At 42.2% G+C, this 15648-nt stretch overlaps 1 protein-coding gene across 3 annotated transcripts in view; it reads right to left on the bottom strand.

Moving 5' to 3' along the window:
- The window catches only part of LOC123511859, a 298637-nt gene that overhangs the window by 12637 nt on the left and 270352 nt on the right, over nucleotides 1-15648 (bottom strand). For all 3 annotated transcript variants that reach the window (XM_045267909.1, XM_045267911.1, XM_045267910.1), the window contains exon 5: nucleotides 13273-13454. In XM_045267909.1, the coding sequence (XP_045123844.1) occupies nucleotides 13273-13454 (182 nt within the window). The remainder of the gene's footprint in view (nucleotides 1-13272; nucleotides 13455-15648) is intronic.

Below are 15648 nucleotides of genomic sequence, written 5' to 3'. Positions count from 1 at the left end.
AGAGAAATGTTGGAGAGAGAAAAAAGGATGCGATACGAAGGGTAGCTGAAATGGAGAGAACAAGGGAGGAAGAGAAGAGAGAGAGAGAGAGAGAGAGAGAGAGAGAGAGAGAGAGAGAGAGAGAGAGAGAGAGAGAGAGAGAGAGAGAGAGAGAGAGAGAGAGAGAGAGAGAGAGAGAGAGAGAGAGAGAGAGAGAGAGAGAGAGAGAGAGAGAGAGAGAGAGAGAGAGAGATCATTCAACCGTAAAATCCAGCATACGTTGGACATTCTTGAGAGAGAGAGAGAGAGAGAGAGAGAGAGAGAGAGAGAGAGAGAGAGAGAGAGAGAGAGAGAGAGAGAGAGAGCGCATAGACTATAGGTAAACGAGAGGAAGGGCAAAAGACGAAGAGGCAAGTGCAGAGGGCGAAAGAGAAGAGAAGGGAAGGAGACGGCGAAAGAAATAACAAAACTGGCCATTGTGGAACCACCTCACGTGCTCAAAACTCCAATACTCCCTTACGAAGCTGGGGGAAAAAAGTGACCCGCATTTTCGTTCACGCCTTCACCAATGGAATAAGCGATACGAGGGAACACAGATGCCTTTATGAACCAACATGCACACGATTGTAATACGAAGAATAATCAAAATGCAACGCGTCACTCTGCGAACTGTTCTCCTGTTTTCCCCCGAGCACTGGGAATACAAAATCTACTTGATCACACCTAATACCTTTCCCCTTTCCCCTTTCCCTTTCCCTCTCTCATCTCGCCCCTCAGTCACCTGCAGCAAATGCAAAACAATAACATCAACTCTGTCTCTTGCTCTCTCTCGCTTTCATAATTTACTCAAATAAATCAAAATATATGAAGTTATATTCCTGCGCTTATTCTCATATTTGATTTTTCTTTCAGTCTTTTTCATTTTAAACTGTTTCAATATATTCTTTTGTGTTCATTCTTATTCTCTGTCAATTTAGTATTCTTTGTTTTGTCAAATTTCTCTTCTTTCATTTCATTTTTATACATATTGTCTTTTAATATAGTTTCTCTAATCCAGTATTCATTATCTTGTCATTCATTCTCTGCATTAATTTTCTTCATATGTAATTTTCAATCATTACCTCACATTTTGCTTCATTCTTTCATTTCAATACGCATTTCCCTTTAAAAGTTTTACTCTTATTCGCTGTTCACTCATCTCTCTCTCTTTATTTACACTTTGTACTTCATATCCATTTGTTCCTTTCTAATCTTCCCTCCTATCGTTGCAAATCTAAACAAACGTACTGACACACGTAAAGCACCTCAGTCTGGGGTTCTTAAGAGCGTGGAAGGGAAATATATAGAGGGAAATTTGAGTGAGTATTCGTGGGACATATTGACAGCCATCGAGTGTGATCCCCTGCTAAGACCAGGAGACGCGAACCCAAGACTCCTCGATTCTCTGTTTATCCACGATGCAAATTTCTCGCCTTCTCATCGACTCGGGGTGAACGAAAGGAGTGAGAGGGAATAAGGAGAGAGGAAGAAGGATAGTGATAGGAGTGTGTCTGTCTGTGGGTCTATCCATCTATCTGTCTGTCTAGGCGTGTCTGGGTTTACAGAATCACAAACATTTGAAAGGAGGTGCAATGGAAAAAATGATACATAAAAACATCTAATCCGAGAAATGAAAGGAAGCACAATAATCCTGTTGAAGTTTTGCCCCTCACTCGCCTTCACCGCAGCGCTGTTTACATTTCCCACCTGCCTGAGCCGCGCTACCTGAGGAGGCTTTAATCACCAGGGCGCCGGTGATCCCACTTATTAATATTAAAATCCAGCCGCCTCTGCCTCCTCTTCAAACCCGCCGCATCTGCCTCCCACCGAGAGTAAGAAATTTATGAGATACATTCAGGAGCTTCTGTCAGGCTGCTTATATCCATGACTAATTTGAATTCTTCCCCTTGATGTGTTCAGTATATCTATCTTAACAATTCTCTCATTTTCTTCCCCTTTGAGATGTTCAGTGTATCATTTTCCTGCTTGGCTCTCCTGTCTCTTGCCATTAATTGATTTTTCACATCTTCAATACTTACAGGAAAGCTATTGATGAGTTATACACGGTCATAAGGCAAATTACAAGATCTGTCTCTCTCTTGATCTATTCAGTGACTTATTCTTTGACTCTCCTTTCTCTTGCCAGTGACTCTATCTCGTACGTTTCTTACATTCACAGGAAGGATCTTGAGTTATAGAGGAGAAATTGTCAGCTAAATAGGTAAATCTCCTTCATTTCTTCACAAAATTTAAAGAAAAAAATCGAATATGAATACTACAACCGTGAAAAGGAAGGAAAAAAGAAAAAAAGATGAGTGAAGCGAAAGAACAAAATTCACGCATATTACACTCAAAATTAATAATAAAAAAACGTTATTCAACCGACAAAATGAAAAAAAATCACGGAAGAATATGAAAAAGAAAACGTACCTTTCAACGAACCAGAGAGAGAGAGAGAGAGAGAGAGAGAGAGAGAGAGAGAGAGAGAGAGAGAGAGAGAGAGAGAGAGAAACCAACACCTATACCTATAACCACCCCATCGTAATAATCCCCAAGGTATCCGGGTGAATATTTTGGGGAGTTTTAGGAGGCGCGTGTGTACTGAACCAACACATTTCTCGACGGTAAAAGAAGAGTTGGTACCCTCGCTCCGTGACCCGAGGCGTGAGAGGGAGTCAGCCAATAAGAGCAATTTTCCAGTAGCGTGAGAAAAGAAGGGGAGGAGAGAGAAAGAGAAAGAGAGAAAGCAGAGAACCAGAGAAGCAGGAGGAAAACTGGAAATGAGGAAAAGAACGGAACTAGAGAAGGGTAAAAAGATGGTGAGAAAAAGAATCACGTTACAAGGCAAAGGTTCAGTTCTGGGAAGGTTTGGAGGCCGGTGAAAGATAAGGTTAGGTTTAAGAACAGGTGTGTGTGTGTGTGTGTGTGTGTGTGTGTGTGTGTGTGTGTGTGTGTGTGTGTGTGTGTGTGTGTGTGTGTGTGTGTGTGTGTGTGTGTGTGTGTGTGTGTGTGTGTGTGTGTGTGTGTGTGTGTGTGTGTGTGTGTGTGTGTGTGTGTGTGTGTGTGTGTGTGTGTGTGTGTGTGTGTGTGTGTGTGTGTGTGTGTGTGTGTGTGTGTGTGTGTGTGTGTGTGTGTGTGTGTGTGTGTGTGTGTGTGTGTGTGTGTGTGTGTGTGTGTGTGTGTGTGTGTGTGTGTGTGTGTGTGTGTGTGTGTGTGTGTGTGTGTGTGTGTGTGTGTGTGTGTGTGTGTGTGTGTGTGTGTGTGTGTGTGTGTGTGTGTGTGTGTGTGTGTGTGTGTGTGTGTGTGTGTGTGTGTGTGTGTGTGTGTGTGTGTGTGTGTGTGTGTGTGTGTATCGAGGTTGTAGGTATGTGTAGAGTTGTTATTGAGGGAACAGTGTATGGAAAAGTTGTCAAAAGGTTTGCTAAGGTGTGTGTGTGTGTGTGTGTGTGTGTGTGTGTGTGTGTGTGTGTGTGTGTGTGTGTGTCACTGACATCAAAGGGCAGATGTTATCAAGCATCTAAACTTTTATTTATGTATCACAGCGTCTACCACGGAAAGAATTTTACGCCTTAACTCTAAAAAAAAAAAAATGAAAAAAAAAAAATCAAGTAAAATGAACCTGAAGAAATCCCAATAAAAGTTTCATCCTTAACAAATAAAAGAGAGAAAAAAAATCTTGTCTTCAACTTCAGAGTATGATTATTTGATAACAAACCAATTAATTTCCTGTATTAAAAAAGATATATAAAATACAAAAATACAAAGGAACCAAATTATATGACACAAATGGAAGGAAAAGGAAAGACGAAGACAAGGAGAGGAAAAAAATAGGAGGAAGGTAAGAGAATTCCAGACATTGAAATTAGGGAAGCGAGGAAAAGGAAGACAGAAATGGAACACGAAGAGATAAATGATTCGGAAGGTCATTAAAGAGAGAGAGAGAGAGAGAGAGAGAGAGAGAGAGAGAGAGAGAGAGAGAGAGAGAGAGAGAGAGAGAAGGGACAGTTCAGGTCAACACAATAACCAATCTCTGGCAGAACTGTCAAAACACTTTACCATCTGATGACCTTTCCTCCCTCCCTCCCTTCTCTTCCCTCCATCCTTCCCCATTCCCTCCATCCTTCTCCCGCCTCTCCCTCTCTCTCCGTCTTTCCCTCCCATTAAGGATCCTTTCAAGTCCTTCCAACATTCCTCCCTGTTTCCCTTCTCCTCATGACATCCTTTCTCTCCTTCATGTCCTCCTACGCTTCTTATCTCCCTGACTAGTTTTTAGGCCTCCTCTTCTTCCTTCATTCTCTTTACTCACTCTAAATCTTCCTCCTCCTCCTCCTCCTCCTCCTCCTCCTCCTCCTCCTGATAGTTAGATGAAGTAGATATGATTTGTCTCTCAGCTCTTAAAGTTAAGTACGGGAGTGTCAAGAGAGGAGAAGAGGAGGAAGAACAGGAGAGGACAAGGAGGTGGAGGAGGAGGGGGAGGAGTGGAAGGCAAGAAAAACAAGGAAAAGTTAGAGATAAAAGCGAGGGATTGAGACGCTAACATGGAAAGAAAGACGAGAATGAGAGATGGACACGAACATGAGAGAGAGAGAGAGAGAGAGAGAGAGAGAGAGAGAGAGAGAGAGAGAGAGAGAGAGAGAGAGAGAGAGAGAGAGAGAGAGAGAGAGAGAGAGAGAGAGAGAGAGAGAGAGAGAGAGAGAGAGAGAGAGAGAGAGAGAGAGAGAGAGAGAGAGAGAGAGAGAGAGAGAGAGAGAGAGAGAGAGAGACGAGACGAGACGAGAGACCAGACACACACAGGAAAAGCAAACTCCTAAGAAAGTCACAAGCACCCACACACACAAACACAGACGGGAAAGCAGGCAGGTAGGCAGACATGAACGCTTGCCCGCCAACCTCCCTACCCAGCACAGGCTAACAATTCACGTACATGAAGCGGCCGAAACACCTACGTGGCTAGCAGACAACAAGACCTCGACATGGTTACCGCATATTTTTTCCACGAGCGGTCGGTCAGGCGCGCAACACAACACTCGCAAAGAAAACACAGGAACGCCAAGTCAGTCAGGCACGAGAAGGAGGCAGGGAGGTAAAAGTGGCCTTGTGGGGAACTCAGCACAGGCTCTAGTCGCTATAAAACATTCTTAAGAAGCGAGTCTTGAGTGAGTAGCGTTAGTCCGAGAGCGACACTGACGGAAACGGGAAAAGGAAATGAAAAATCGGATACCATTTCAACTTGTAAGAGGAGTGGGGCTCTCGGCGACATGAGAGGGAAGGAGGGGTATTAGAGAGGGAAGTAGGTGGAGGAGGACCACGACTGGGAGGGGGAATAAAAGGAGGAAAGGAGGATTGGATGTGTATAGGGGAGGAAGGCAATGAAGCGAGTGTATGCGACAGAGATGGAAGGAATGTAGGGAGGGAGGGAAGAGAGAGAAGGAATGAGAGAGAGAGAGAGAGAGAGAGAGAGAGAGAGAGAGAGAGAGAGAGAGAGAGAGAGTAGGCTCATACATACGTGAGGGGAGAAGAGAGAGAGAGATAAAGACTGAAAGAGAGGGAATAATAGATTAGGGGAAAGAATAAAAGAAAGGAGGAAAGTAAAGAATGAAGAATGCAATGGAAGAAGGGGAAAATGCAATAAAGATTAAAAAAAAATTACTTTACACATAGATACAAATCAAAATATGAGGAAAAAAACGAGAGAAGGTGGAAACAAAAAGAGCGGAGTTAAGAAAATGGGAAAAAAAGGGAAAACAGAAAAGCGAAGGAGACAGTAACAAAAGATAAAGGAAACAGGAAAAGGTAATACTTGATGTTAACGTGACTTGGTGTCGATGGTTTAAGGGAAGGAGGGAGGAAGAGTAGAAGGGAGATATAATGGTGACAAAGGAGAAAGGGACACAGGGAAAGGAACAAAAATAATAAAAAAAAGGGAAGAGACGGGGAAAGGGACACGAAAAAGGCAAGAACTAGTTGACTGAGGACATTAATCTCTCTCTCTCTCTCTCTCTCTCTCTCTCTCTCTCTCTCTCTCTCTCTCTCATTACCTCAAGGACAGTTTTCCTAATTAATTCGCCTCTCCTGAAAGACACCAAAACTTGAAACTATATTTTACGCTAAAATTCAACAAAGAAAGTATTATATTTCATTCCACGAAGGAAGGAGAGAGAGAGAGAGAGAGAGAGAGAGAGAGAGAGAAACGGACCATTCCATCAAATTACGGCTTTTAAACATGTCGCAATATCAGTAGCCAAATCAAATTATGCGCAATAGATTCAACAAGACGCGTGGAATTTTGACGAGGTATTGCCACAAGACGAACATAGAGAACCAAACCACGACACTCACAGAATGCAAGTTGTTTAGTATGGTGATGGAAAATGAACGTGGTCTACTGGGATATTTACTGAAGGCCTACGTGGGGACTTATAATGTATGGCATGTCTCTGCTGGGGCCGAGTTGGGCTGAGTTGTGGTGATGAAGTATGTTTGACTGTTGTGACTGACTGGAGATTAACTGAGACTAACTAGAATAGAGGAATTAGACTGATGGGACTGAGTAAGTGAGGATGAATAGTGAAGGTGAGGTTAGACTAGACTGACTTGGAAATATATGGGACTATAAGGTGGTGGTGGTGGTGGTGGTGGTGGTGGTGAAGAATCTCAGGAACATGGAAGGAAAAATTACTATAAATTGTTTTTTTAGTCTACGCCTGAGTGGTGAATGATGTGGTGGTGCGTGCTGTGTTGGTGCTGTGGTGATGCCGTGGTGGTGGTGTGGTGATGATACATGTGGTAATGCTGTGGATGATGTGGTGGTGCTGTGGTGGTGCTGACGTGGTGCTGTGGTGATGCTGTGGTGATGCTGTAGTGGTGCTGTAGTGATGTTGTAGTGTTGTAGTGGTGCTGTGGTGGTGCTGTAGTGGTGCTGTGGTGGTGTTGTGGTGCTGTGGTTTCTGTGGTGATGCTGTAGTGGTGCTGTAATGGTGGTGTGGTGGTGTTGTGGTGGTGGTGTGGTGATGCTGTGTGTGCCATGAACTTTCTCCTCGTCTTGATCTCTTTTTTTTTCTTTCGTTTACGTAAAGATTATATTTTTGTACAGTCTTATTAAAAGAAGTCAGAAAAACGCGCGTGAAAAATACAGTATTTGTGCAGATACGACTGCAGAACGGGGAGAAAAAATATATATCACTAAAAATTGTACCTGAAGGAAGAAAAAAATGTGGAAAGAGGAGCGAGAAAAAAAAAATAAGACATGGCAAAAATAGTTAAAGAACGCACAAATATTCGAGATGTAATCCAAAAGTAAGAAAAAGTCTGCCAAAAATACGAGGAGAAGACACAGCAGAAGACAGATTTATATTGAGATTTTCCATACAGATGCAAATATTATCAAGAGACAAATATGCGGAAGGGAATAAATTGCTCTGAGGAAAAGACACGATCGAGACGCGAACTCTAAAAAAAACTATGCATAAAATGTGACGATTTTCTTCTTTTTCTCGTTCCTCCCTCTCCTTATCAAGCCCTATGGAGAGATCTGTTGAGTCTGCACTGCCAACCTCTCCATAATGCTGAGTCTGTGAGTTCCATTTTTCATTTCTCTCTCTCTCTCTCTCTCTCTCTCTCTCTCTCTCTCTCTCTCTCTCTCTCTCTCTCTCTCTCTCTCTCTCTCTCTATCTATCTATCTATCTATCTATCTATCTATCTATCTATCTATCTATCTATGTATCTCTATCTCTACCTATCTATCTATCCATCTATCTCTATCTATATCTCTCAATTTGTCTATCTGTTTATCTATTTATCTCTCTCTCTCTCTCTCTCTCTCTCTCTCTCTCTCTCTCTCTCTCTCTCTCTCTTACCTACAGGCTGAACGTTAAATAAATGCAGCTTTAGAGAAGACATTGCTAAAGGTCGACGCCAAAAAAAAAAAAAAACTGACTGGAATTGATTCATATGCTTTCCCTCAAACACAATGAGTTGGAAGCAAGAATGAAAGCACCACAGTCACAGTTTTTTTTTTCCCTCAGCATACAGAAGGGTGATGACAGGAAGGAGATATGGGTGAAATTTACTGATATACGATGTAATGATTAAATTCCTATTATATTTGGATGGACGTGGGAATGGAAGATAGGAAAAAAAAGGGTGTACGTAATTAACAAGAGTACGCGTATTATCGCATTCTCATTTATGATTGCTCACTTTTTATTCCTTCATATATATAATCTTCTTATCGTTTCTGAAGCTTCCCCTCTTTATCTTTCACCTCACCACTCTTTCTGAACACCTCTGTGCCACTCCCCAGCTCCTCCTCCTCCTCCTCCTCCTCCTCCTGCAACTAGTTCGGACACTAAGGTCGCTCCATGAATATCAAGTAAGTCAACTTTAGTCTCAATGGAACTCGGGATAGCTATGATAACAAGCTAGGAGGAATCTCTTAATTCAGTGTCGTGTTGAGGCGAGGACGAGGACGAGGACGAGAATGGCAGGAAGGGAAAGGTCATCAGAGCAGGAGGGGAAAGGGAAGACCAGATAACGAAGAGGATAAAGGAAGGATGTGAGGACAGGCGAGGGAGAAGAGGGGACAAAAAAGGGCAAAGGACATCACAGGGAAAAAACGTTCGAGGGAGTTTGCGTGGGAGAGGGAAGGAAAGGAGAGGAGGGAGGAGTAGGAAGAGGAGGAGGAGGATGGGAGAAAAGGATAGGGAGGAAGCCAAGGGTGTGTGTGTGTGTGTGTGTGTGTGTGTGTGTGTGTGTGTGTGTGTGTGTGTGTGTGTGTGTGTGTGTGTGTGTGTGTGTGTGTGTGTGTGTGTGTGTGTGTGTGTGTGTGTGAGAGAGAGAGAGAGAGAGAGAGAGAGAGTCATATTCTCGTAGTCATTGTTTGTCATTCTCTCTCTCTCTCTCTCTCTCTCTCTCTCTCTCTCTCTCTCTCTCTCTCTCTCTCTCTCTCTCTCTCTCTCTCTCTCTCTCTCTCTCTCTCTCTCTCTCTCCTTGTGTGTGTGTGTATGTGTGTGTGTGTGTGTGTGTGTGTGTGTGTGTGTGTGTGTGTGTGTGTGTGTGTATGTATGTATGTATGTATGTGTACGTATACTACAACTCCTTCCGCATACATTCATTCCTCCCTCTCACACTCCTCATCACTAATTGACGTACGTATCAAATCATCTACGTGTGTCATAAAGAACGCCACACGCACACAGAGAATTCACAGCCTGCCACTATAGACCCATCACACCACCATCACTACCCATTCATGACGCACGTAATCCCTTCACTAATGACCACTGGTAACTATTGGTGACTATAATGAGGTATATTGTAATTCCTCACGTGACTGTGCCTTTATTTCTCGACGTACCTTTACTATTACCTATTGAATTGTACGTTTGTGTGTGTGTGAGAGAGAGAGAGAGAGAGAGAGAGAGAGAGAGAGAGAGAGAGAGAGAGAGAGAGAGAGAGAGAGAGAGAGAGAGAGAGAGAAAGGAAATTTGATACATGTAATCCTTGCTTGTATTAGTATGGGTTCGCTATTAATCAGGAGAGCTCTGTGTTGTAAAAGGAAAGTATTACCTGTATAGATTGTAAGGTGGCCTGCATTGGTCATGCTACTATTACTACTACTAACGCTACGACTACTACCACCACGACTACTACTACTACTACTACTACTATTTCTACTTCTACAATTACAGACAACCATAACAATGTCAATGATAATAATAATAATAATAATAATAATAATAATAATAATAATAATAATAATAATAATAATGATAATAATAATGGCAATGGGTTATAAAGTGACGTGCCCACCTGACAGATAAGAGGTCCAGGTATTGTCACCCTCGTCTCGCTCGTGTGCTTCTCAAATCCCTAAAGAAACCAACCACACGAGCGTAAAGTTCCCTTCCTCGTCGTCTTTTCATCATAATTGCTGTCGTTGTTATTTTTGATATTTTACTACTACTACTACTACTACTACTACTACTACTACTACTACTACTACAACTATATAAGCAACAACGATTACGATTATTTCACTAAGATGAGAAAAGTCTATGTTCCGTTTAAAATCCGTTTCATAAAACATAATTTTTCCTCACAGGAAGATAAATCACAAAGAGAAGGCGAAACATTTCTTTGTCAATTCCAGAAATAATCTTCACCTGCACTTAATCTGCAGACTCAACATTCTCCAGTATAATTTCTGCTTCAAGATACGCACGCGAAGACACTTTTCTAATGACGAGTAAAGGAGCGCAACAGCTTGGATTCAGGAGTTTTACACAGATTAAGCAATGCTGGAGCCACTTACGAGTCAAACATTACAAAACAACCTGCCACGGAGAATGGCTTGAATTGCTGAGTACTACGAGATGTATGTGAGCTCCTGATTACCGTGAATACAAGAGGAATGAATCAGTCTGGCGCTCAAAGGAGAAAAGAAAGCGAGAAAGAGGGAGAGAGAGAAAGAAAAGCTCATACTACCACGCAAACACAAGAACTTCTAGCTTACAATGTTGAAACAAGTTCGCCTTCCGTGTGTGTGTGTGTGTGTGTGTGTGTGTGTGTGTGTGTGTGTGTGTGTGTGTGTGTGTGTGTGTGTGTGTGTGCACTATTTCCAACGAGAAATAAGCTCAACTGAACATTCGCCTCGCTATCAGGGCACTCCAAAGAGCAAGCCAACACAAAAGCCCTGAAAACATAACAAAAGGGTCGCGGGTTGACCTAGACGAGAAAACCTAAAAACGCAAATTGCAACTTGGCGAAACGCGGATCTGCAAATCACGAATCGGGGTTCTAAAAATGTTTTCGCTTTGAACCGCTGAGAGAGAGAGAGAGAGAGAGAGAGAGAGAGAGAGAGAGAGAGAGAGAAAATGGTCTTCATTCAATAGTTTACAGCACATTGCATCAAAAGTTGTAAATTGAGATAAAAGTCCAATATATGAGGGGAGGAGAATTAGAGCGTGTCAAAATATGCGATAAATTAAGTAAATACCGAAAGCCCTTCCGAAATATCAAAATAAATCACAGGACAAAATATATCCTACAACAAATAAATACACACAAAAAAAAATAATAAATATGGATAAATAAAATAAATCCATCTGTACTATAAAAGTGAAAGGAGGAGAACATACAACTGGTTTCTTCTAGTTTATATAAGAAAAGACACTGATATCTGTCACTTCCGGCGAGAAATCAAGGAAAAGAAACCTCAGATGCGCAGCGGAAGTCCAGTGTTCAATATCGAGCGATTTACCGTCATGATCCCTGCGCAGAACGTACCCAGTGAAGCCCTACTTTCCCCTTCCTCTTCCCCTTCCTTCCCCGTCACTCCCTTCCCTCCCCATCCTCACTTTCCCTCACTTCCCCTCACTCCTCAACTTTATCTCGCCGACTCGTCACGTGTTTTCCTGTGACATGATTTTCCAGTCAACATGTGCGCGCCATCTGGTTCTTCCTGCCACGCCCTGCCACCCACGCCAATCCCACAAGAATCCCCGTCCACTCTGCCGCCATACACTGGTAAACCTCTCCCACCCCTGCCAGCTGACACGAGGACTATATTCTGACACTTCTGCGTTGCATCTCGGCCTCTTGAAAGAATTTCGTTACACTTTTTTTTCATATGCTTTCATGCTTCCAGTGACAGATTGATAAGATTTCTATGTTAATTAAAGGAGAAACTCTATAAAAACCGGTTATCGTCTCTCTATCAGTTGAAAATCGCCATGGTGGTAGTAAAGCATTTCAGAATAGACTCTTGAAATAATCTGTTTCGTTATTCTCTTTTTTCATTTATATTTCCATGCTTCCAGTGAGAGATTAATAAGATTTCTGTGTTATTCAAGAGGAAAAACAACTGAAAACTGCTAATCATCACTTTATCAGTAGAAAATCGTCATAGAGAGAGAGCAAAGTGTTTCATAATAGTCTTTACATGCTCCAGCCACTCGCCTTATTCACACCACCCACTCACCATCACACACACAGCCACACCTCCGATCATCTCCCCTCCACAGCGCTCGTGTATCATCCCGCGGGTCCTGCCTCCACCACCGCCACACCCTTTTCCGCCTTCCCTCACCCGCCACTCATTCTGTCTCTCATCCCTCGCCCGCAAACCTCCATTTCACGGCAAGTCCAGTCAATCCATTATCCGCTGTCACCCTCCAGCATCCTCTCTCGCTTTCCCGCCACTGTCAGTCTCTCCCCAGCACACCCTCACACTTATCAGTGGTCGAGGCGCAACAGAAAAGTGCTAGTCTCTTATAACCAGGGAATTTTCCGTATGAGGGAATAGTGATGACCCCCGGAGCGCGAAGCTGGACCAGTTAGAAGGCTTCATACCAAGGAAGTTGTCATCGCCAGAGAGAGAGAGAGAGAGAGAGAGAGAGAGAGAGAGAGAAACTACAGGCTTTAGTGGTGTAACATTAATGAAATATTTGGGATAGGGATCCAGGAGGAGGAGGAAGAGGAGAAGGAGGAGGAGGAGGAGGAGGAGGAGGAGGAGGAGGAGGAAGAAGACCAATGTGAATTGTAAGCATGGGAGATGTTTGCATTGTACTCGTCAGAGGAATTATGAGAAAGTATTAGAGGAGGAGGAGGAGGAGGAGGAAAAGGACATGTAATAAGAGGAGGGAGACGAGCACGAGGACAAAAGTCTCTCTCTCTCTCTCTCTCTCTCTCTCTCTCTCTCTCTCTCTCTCTCTCTCTCTCTCTCTCTTTCTGCCGCGACATATCTGGCCACGACGCTTCCGACAGCCATAATCTTACAACTGTAAAGATTTGTTCACCAAGTTTTACAGTTTCGTGAAAGTTGCATAAGTTTGCCAATGGATTTCATTTTTCTGATGCCTGATTTTATATTTATCCGGTTTTCATCAGGGGCGTCTTGAAGTTTACTCGACATAGGAGATATACAAGTAACAGAACTATGTAAAAAGCACAGGAAAAATAGAAAAAAAGCACTGCCTTCTTAGCGTTATGAAAAAATAAGACAAAACTTCAGCATCTGACAGTAAGCAAAGACGGCCCACGAGACCCAACACCAAGATGCTACCGCCGCGTCAAGGAGATAGAAAAACACCAAGAACACGAAAAAAAACCCAAAACTATCCAAGGTGAGGGGGAAAAACTGAGACCCAACGCCCATTACGCCCGCGGCCAGCCCTCCATTGGCCGCAGGAGAGAAGGAGGAGAGAGGGAAAAGTACGAAGGAATGTGAGAGTAGCAAGTTGAAGAGTCACGCACCTGGGAAGTAGAGGATCTCCTTCTGCATTTTGAAATCTGTGCCGGGGATGGTAAGCACGCACTCAAACATGTTCTCCGCGTCCAAGTCGTAGTCGAAAGCCTCCAGTTCAATGGTGATGTTGGACAAACTACGGCCCGGGACGACTTGCCGCTCCACCTTGGCGCCCTCGATCACGTTTTTCCTGCAGCAGGCCAAGAAGAAGGTGAAGGTGAGGGGAGGGTATTTAAGAGTGTAGATAATTAGCTATATAAAGAGTACTTTTAATATTATTCTACTCTCAAGGTAAGGATCATATTAAGATTGAAAAATAAGGATAATCATGAAGATTCTGGTTTGTATGTAATGGAGAAAATGTACTAAATCACCCAATATGTATTTGATTTAAGACAAAGATATAGAAAAAGTACTTGTGGTAATAATGTTATGTTCTTTTTTATCCCTCTTTCTTTTTAGGTGCGAGTCACATTGAAACTAAATTGTATGAGAGCAGTAAGTATAAAGTATCTGAAGAAGAATAGTATCAATGTGTTGAAGGAATATTGTACAGAATAAAACAGAGAGTGTGGAGGGAAGGTTGTAGATAACACCAGATGAAGTCAGGGAGAGTTATAGATATATAATATAAGTGTGAAACCAAAAAAAGAAATTTAAAGGAAGATGTAGGAAAGGGAAAGGAAGCAAATGAGAGGAGAAGAGCGGAAGAAGAATCAATATAAAAAAAGATGTACAAGGAGGTGAAGTAAAGGTAAGAGGAACGAAAGCGGTAAGGGAAGGTTAGGGGACGAAGGAGCAAGACGGAAAAAAAGTACAGGGAAGTGAGGAAGGAAAGATAGATTACGTGGAAGGGAAGAAGTAGGGAAAGGAAAGCGAGATGGTGAGAGATCGACAGGGATGAAGTATATGAGGGTGGACAAAAGAAAAGAGATAACATAATGAAAAGAGACATTTGTTTTAAAAGAGGTCCAAAAATATGGAAGAAAGAAAGAAAATTGTATATGAAAGAACAGACGTAGGAAACACTAAGAACGTGGATAAAAAAAAATAAAGAAAAGCAGAGAAGGGCTAAAAAAAAAAGAGAAGGCTAAAAATAGAAGAGAAGCAGCAAAATAAAAAAAATGTCAGTAATAAGGATAGACGGTAAGGAAAAAAGAGAGAGGAAGTAAAGGGAAAAAATCGTGGGGAGGAAGTAATGGGCCCAGATGGAGAGGGGAAACACAGCAGTTGGGGAGGAAATAGGGGATCGTAGTGATGAAAGAAGGATAAAAGAGAGGGAAGGAAGGGAGGTAGAGGTCGTTATGAAAAGGAAGAGGGAAAAGGAAAAGAGGGAGCAGAAGTATGAGTATAACCATGATAATGAGGAAGAAGTAGAAGGGAATATGAAAAGAATGTTATGGATAAGAAATGAGGGACTGGAATTGAATTTGAATACCACGACCAAAAATAATGAGAGAAGAAATAATAATAAATTCAAACAAACTCGGAAATAGTTACTTGGATCTATAAAACACGGTGCACAAAACACAATCGATAGTGCAAAAGCAAGTCAAGAAAATGAAAACTACTGAGAACTAGAAAAAAAAATATACATAATTAAGCATAATCAAACTTGCTTGAATATTTAAAAGGAAAAAAAAATACAAACCCAAAACACAACTACAAAATTATAAACAAAAAACTGTAAATAACCCAAAATATAATCAAAATAACATGAAAACAGAAACTTGAACACTAACTAAACAATACCCATGCTAAAAAAAAAAAAAAAAACGAAGGAAGGATATAAACAAAAATAATCTGCAATTCACGAAAATACGCAGTGACGACGATCAAAGAAAACGGAAGATGTGCAGGGGAGGGGCAGCTCTACCATTATAGCGATCAGTAGCGGTCGGCTCAATGCGCCCTCCCCAGCTCCCCGCCAAGGAATGTCTCTTATTAAACCTTCGCTACAGTTTCAAAGGTTAGACTTCCATGCACTTAAATCCTTTACTATTTTATCCTGAGAGGGAGACGGAGGAGAAGGAGGAGGTGGCGGTAGAGGAAGGAGGGAGGAGGTAATAAGGAGGAGGAAGGTAAGACGGAGGGTGAAGAGGAGGGTGAAAAAGAGAGCGTAAATACCAAGAGAGGAGGAAAGAAAAGAGATTAAAGGATTATTGTGTGGGAAAGATAAGATAAAGTGATGGAGAATTACTTAAATGAAAGTGAGAGAGAGAGAGAGAGAGAGAGAGAGAGAGAGAGAGAGAGAGAGAGAGAGAGAGAGAGAGAAAGTTTGAGGTTAGAACGAAAGGTAAAATGTAATTTCAGTGTCGGAAATAGATAAATTCTGGCAGAAAGTGAATATGTATTTAAGAGGAGAGGGGAGAAAATTGAATAAT

Source organism: Portunus trituberculatus, chromosome 32 (genome assembly GCF_017591435.1).
Source record: "Portunus trituberculatus isolate SZX2019 chromosome 32, ASM1759143v1, whole genome shotgun sequence".
In the NCBI taxonomy this organism is placed as follows: Eukaryota; Metazoa; Arthropoda; class Malacostraca; order Decapoda; family Portunidae; genus Portunus; species Portunus trituberculatus.
This window is presented reverse-complemented; position numbering and strand designations above follow the sequence as displayed.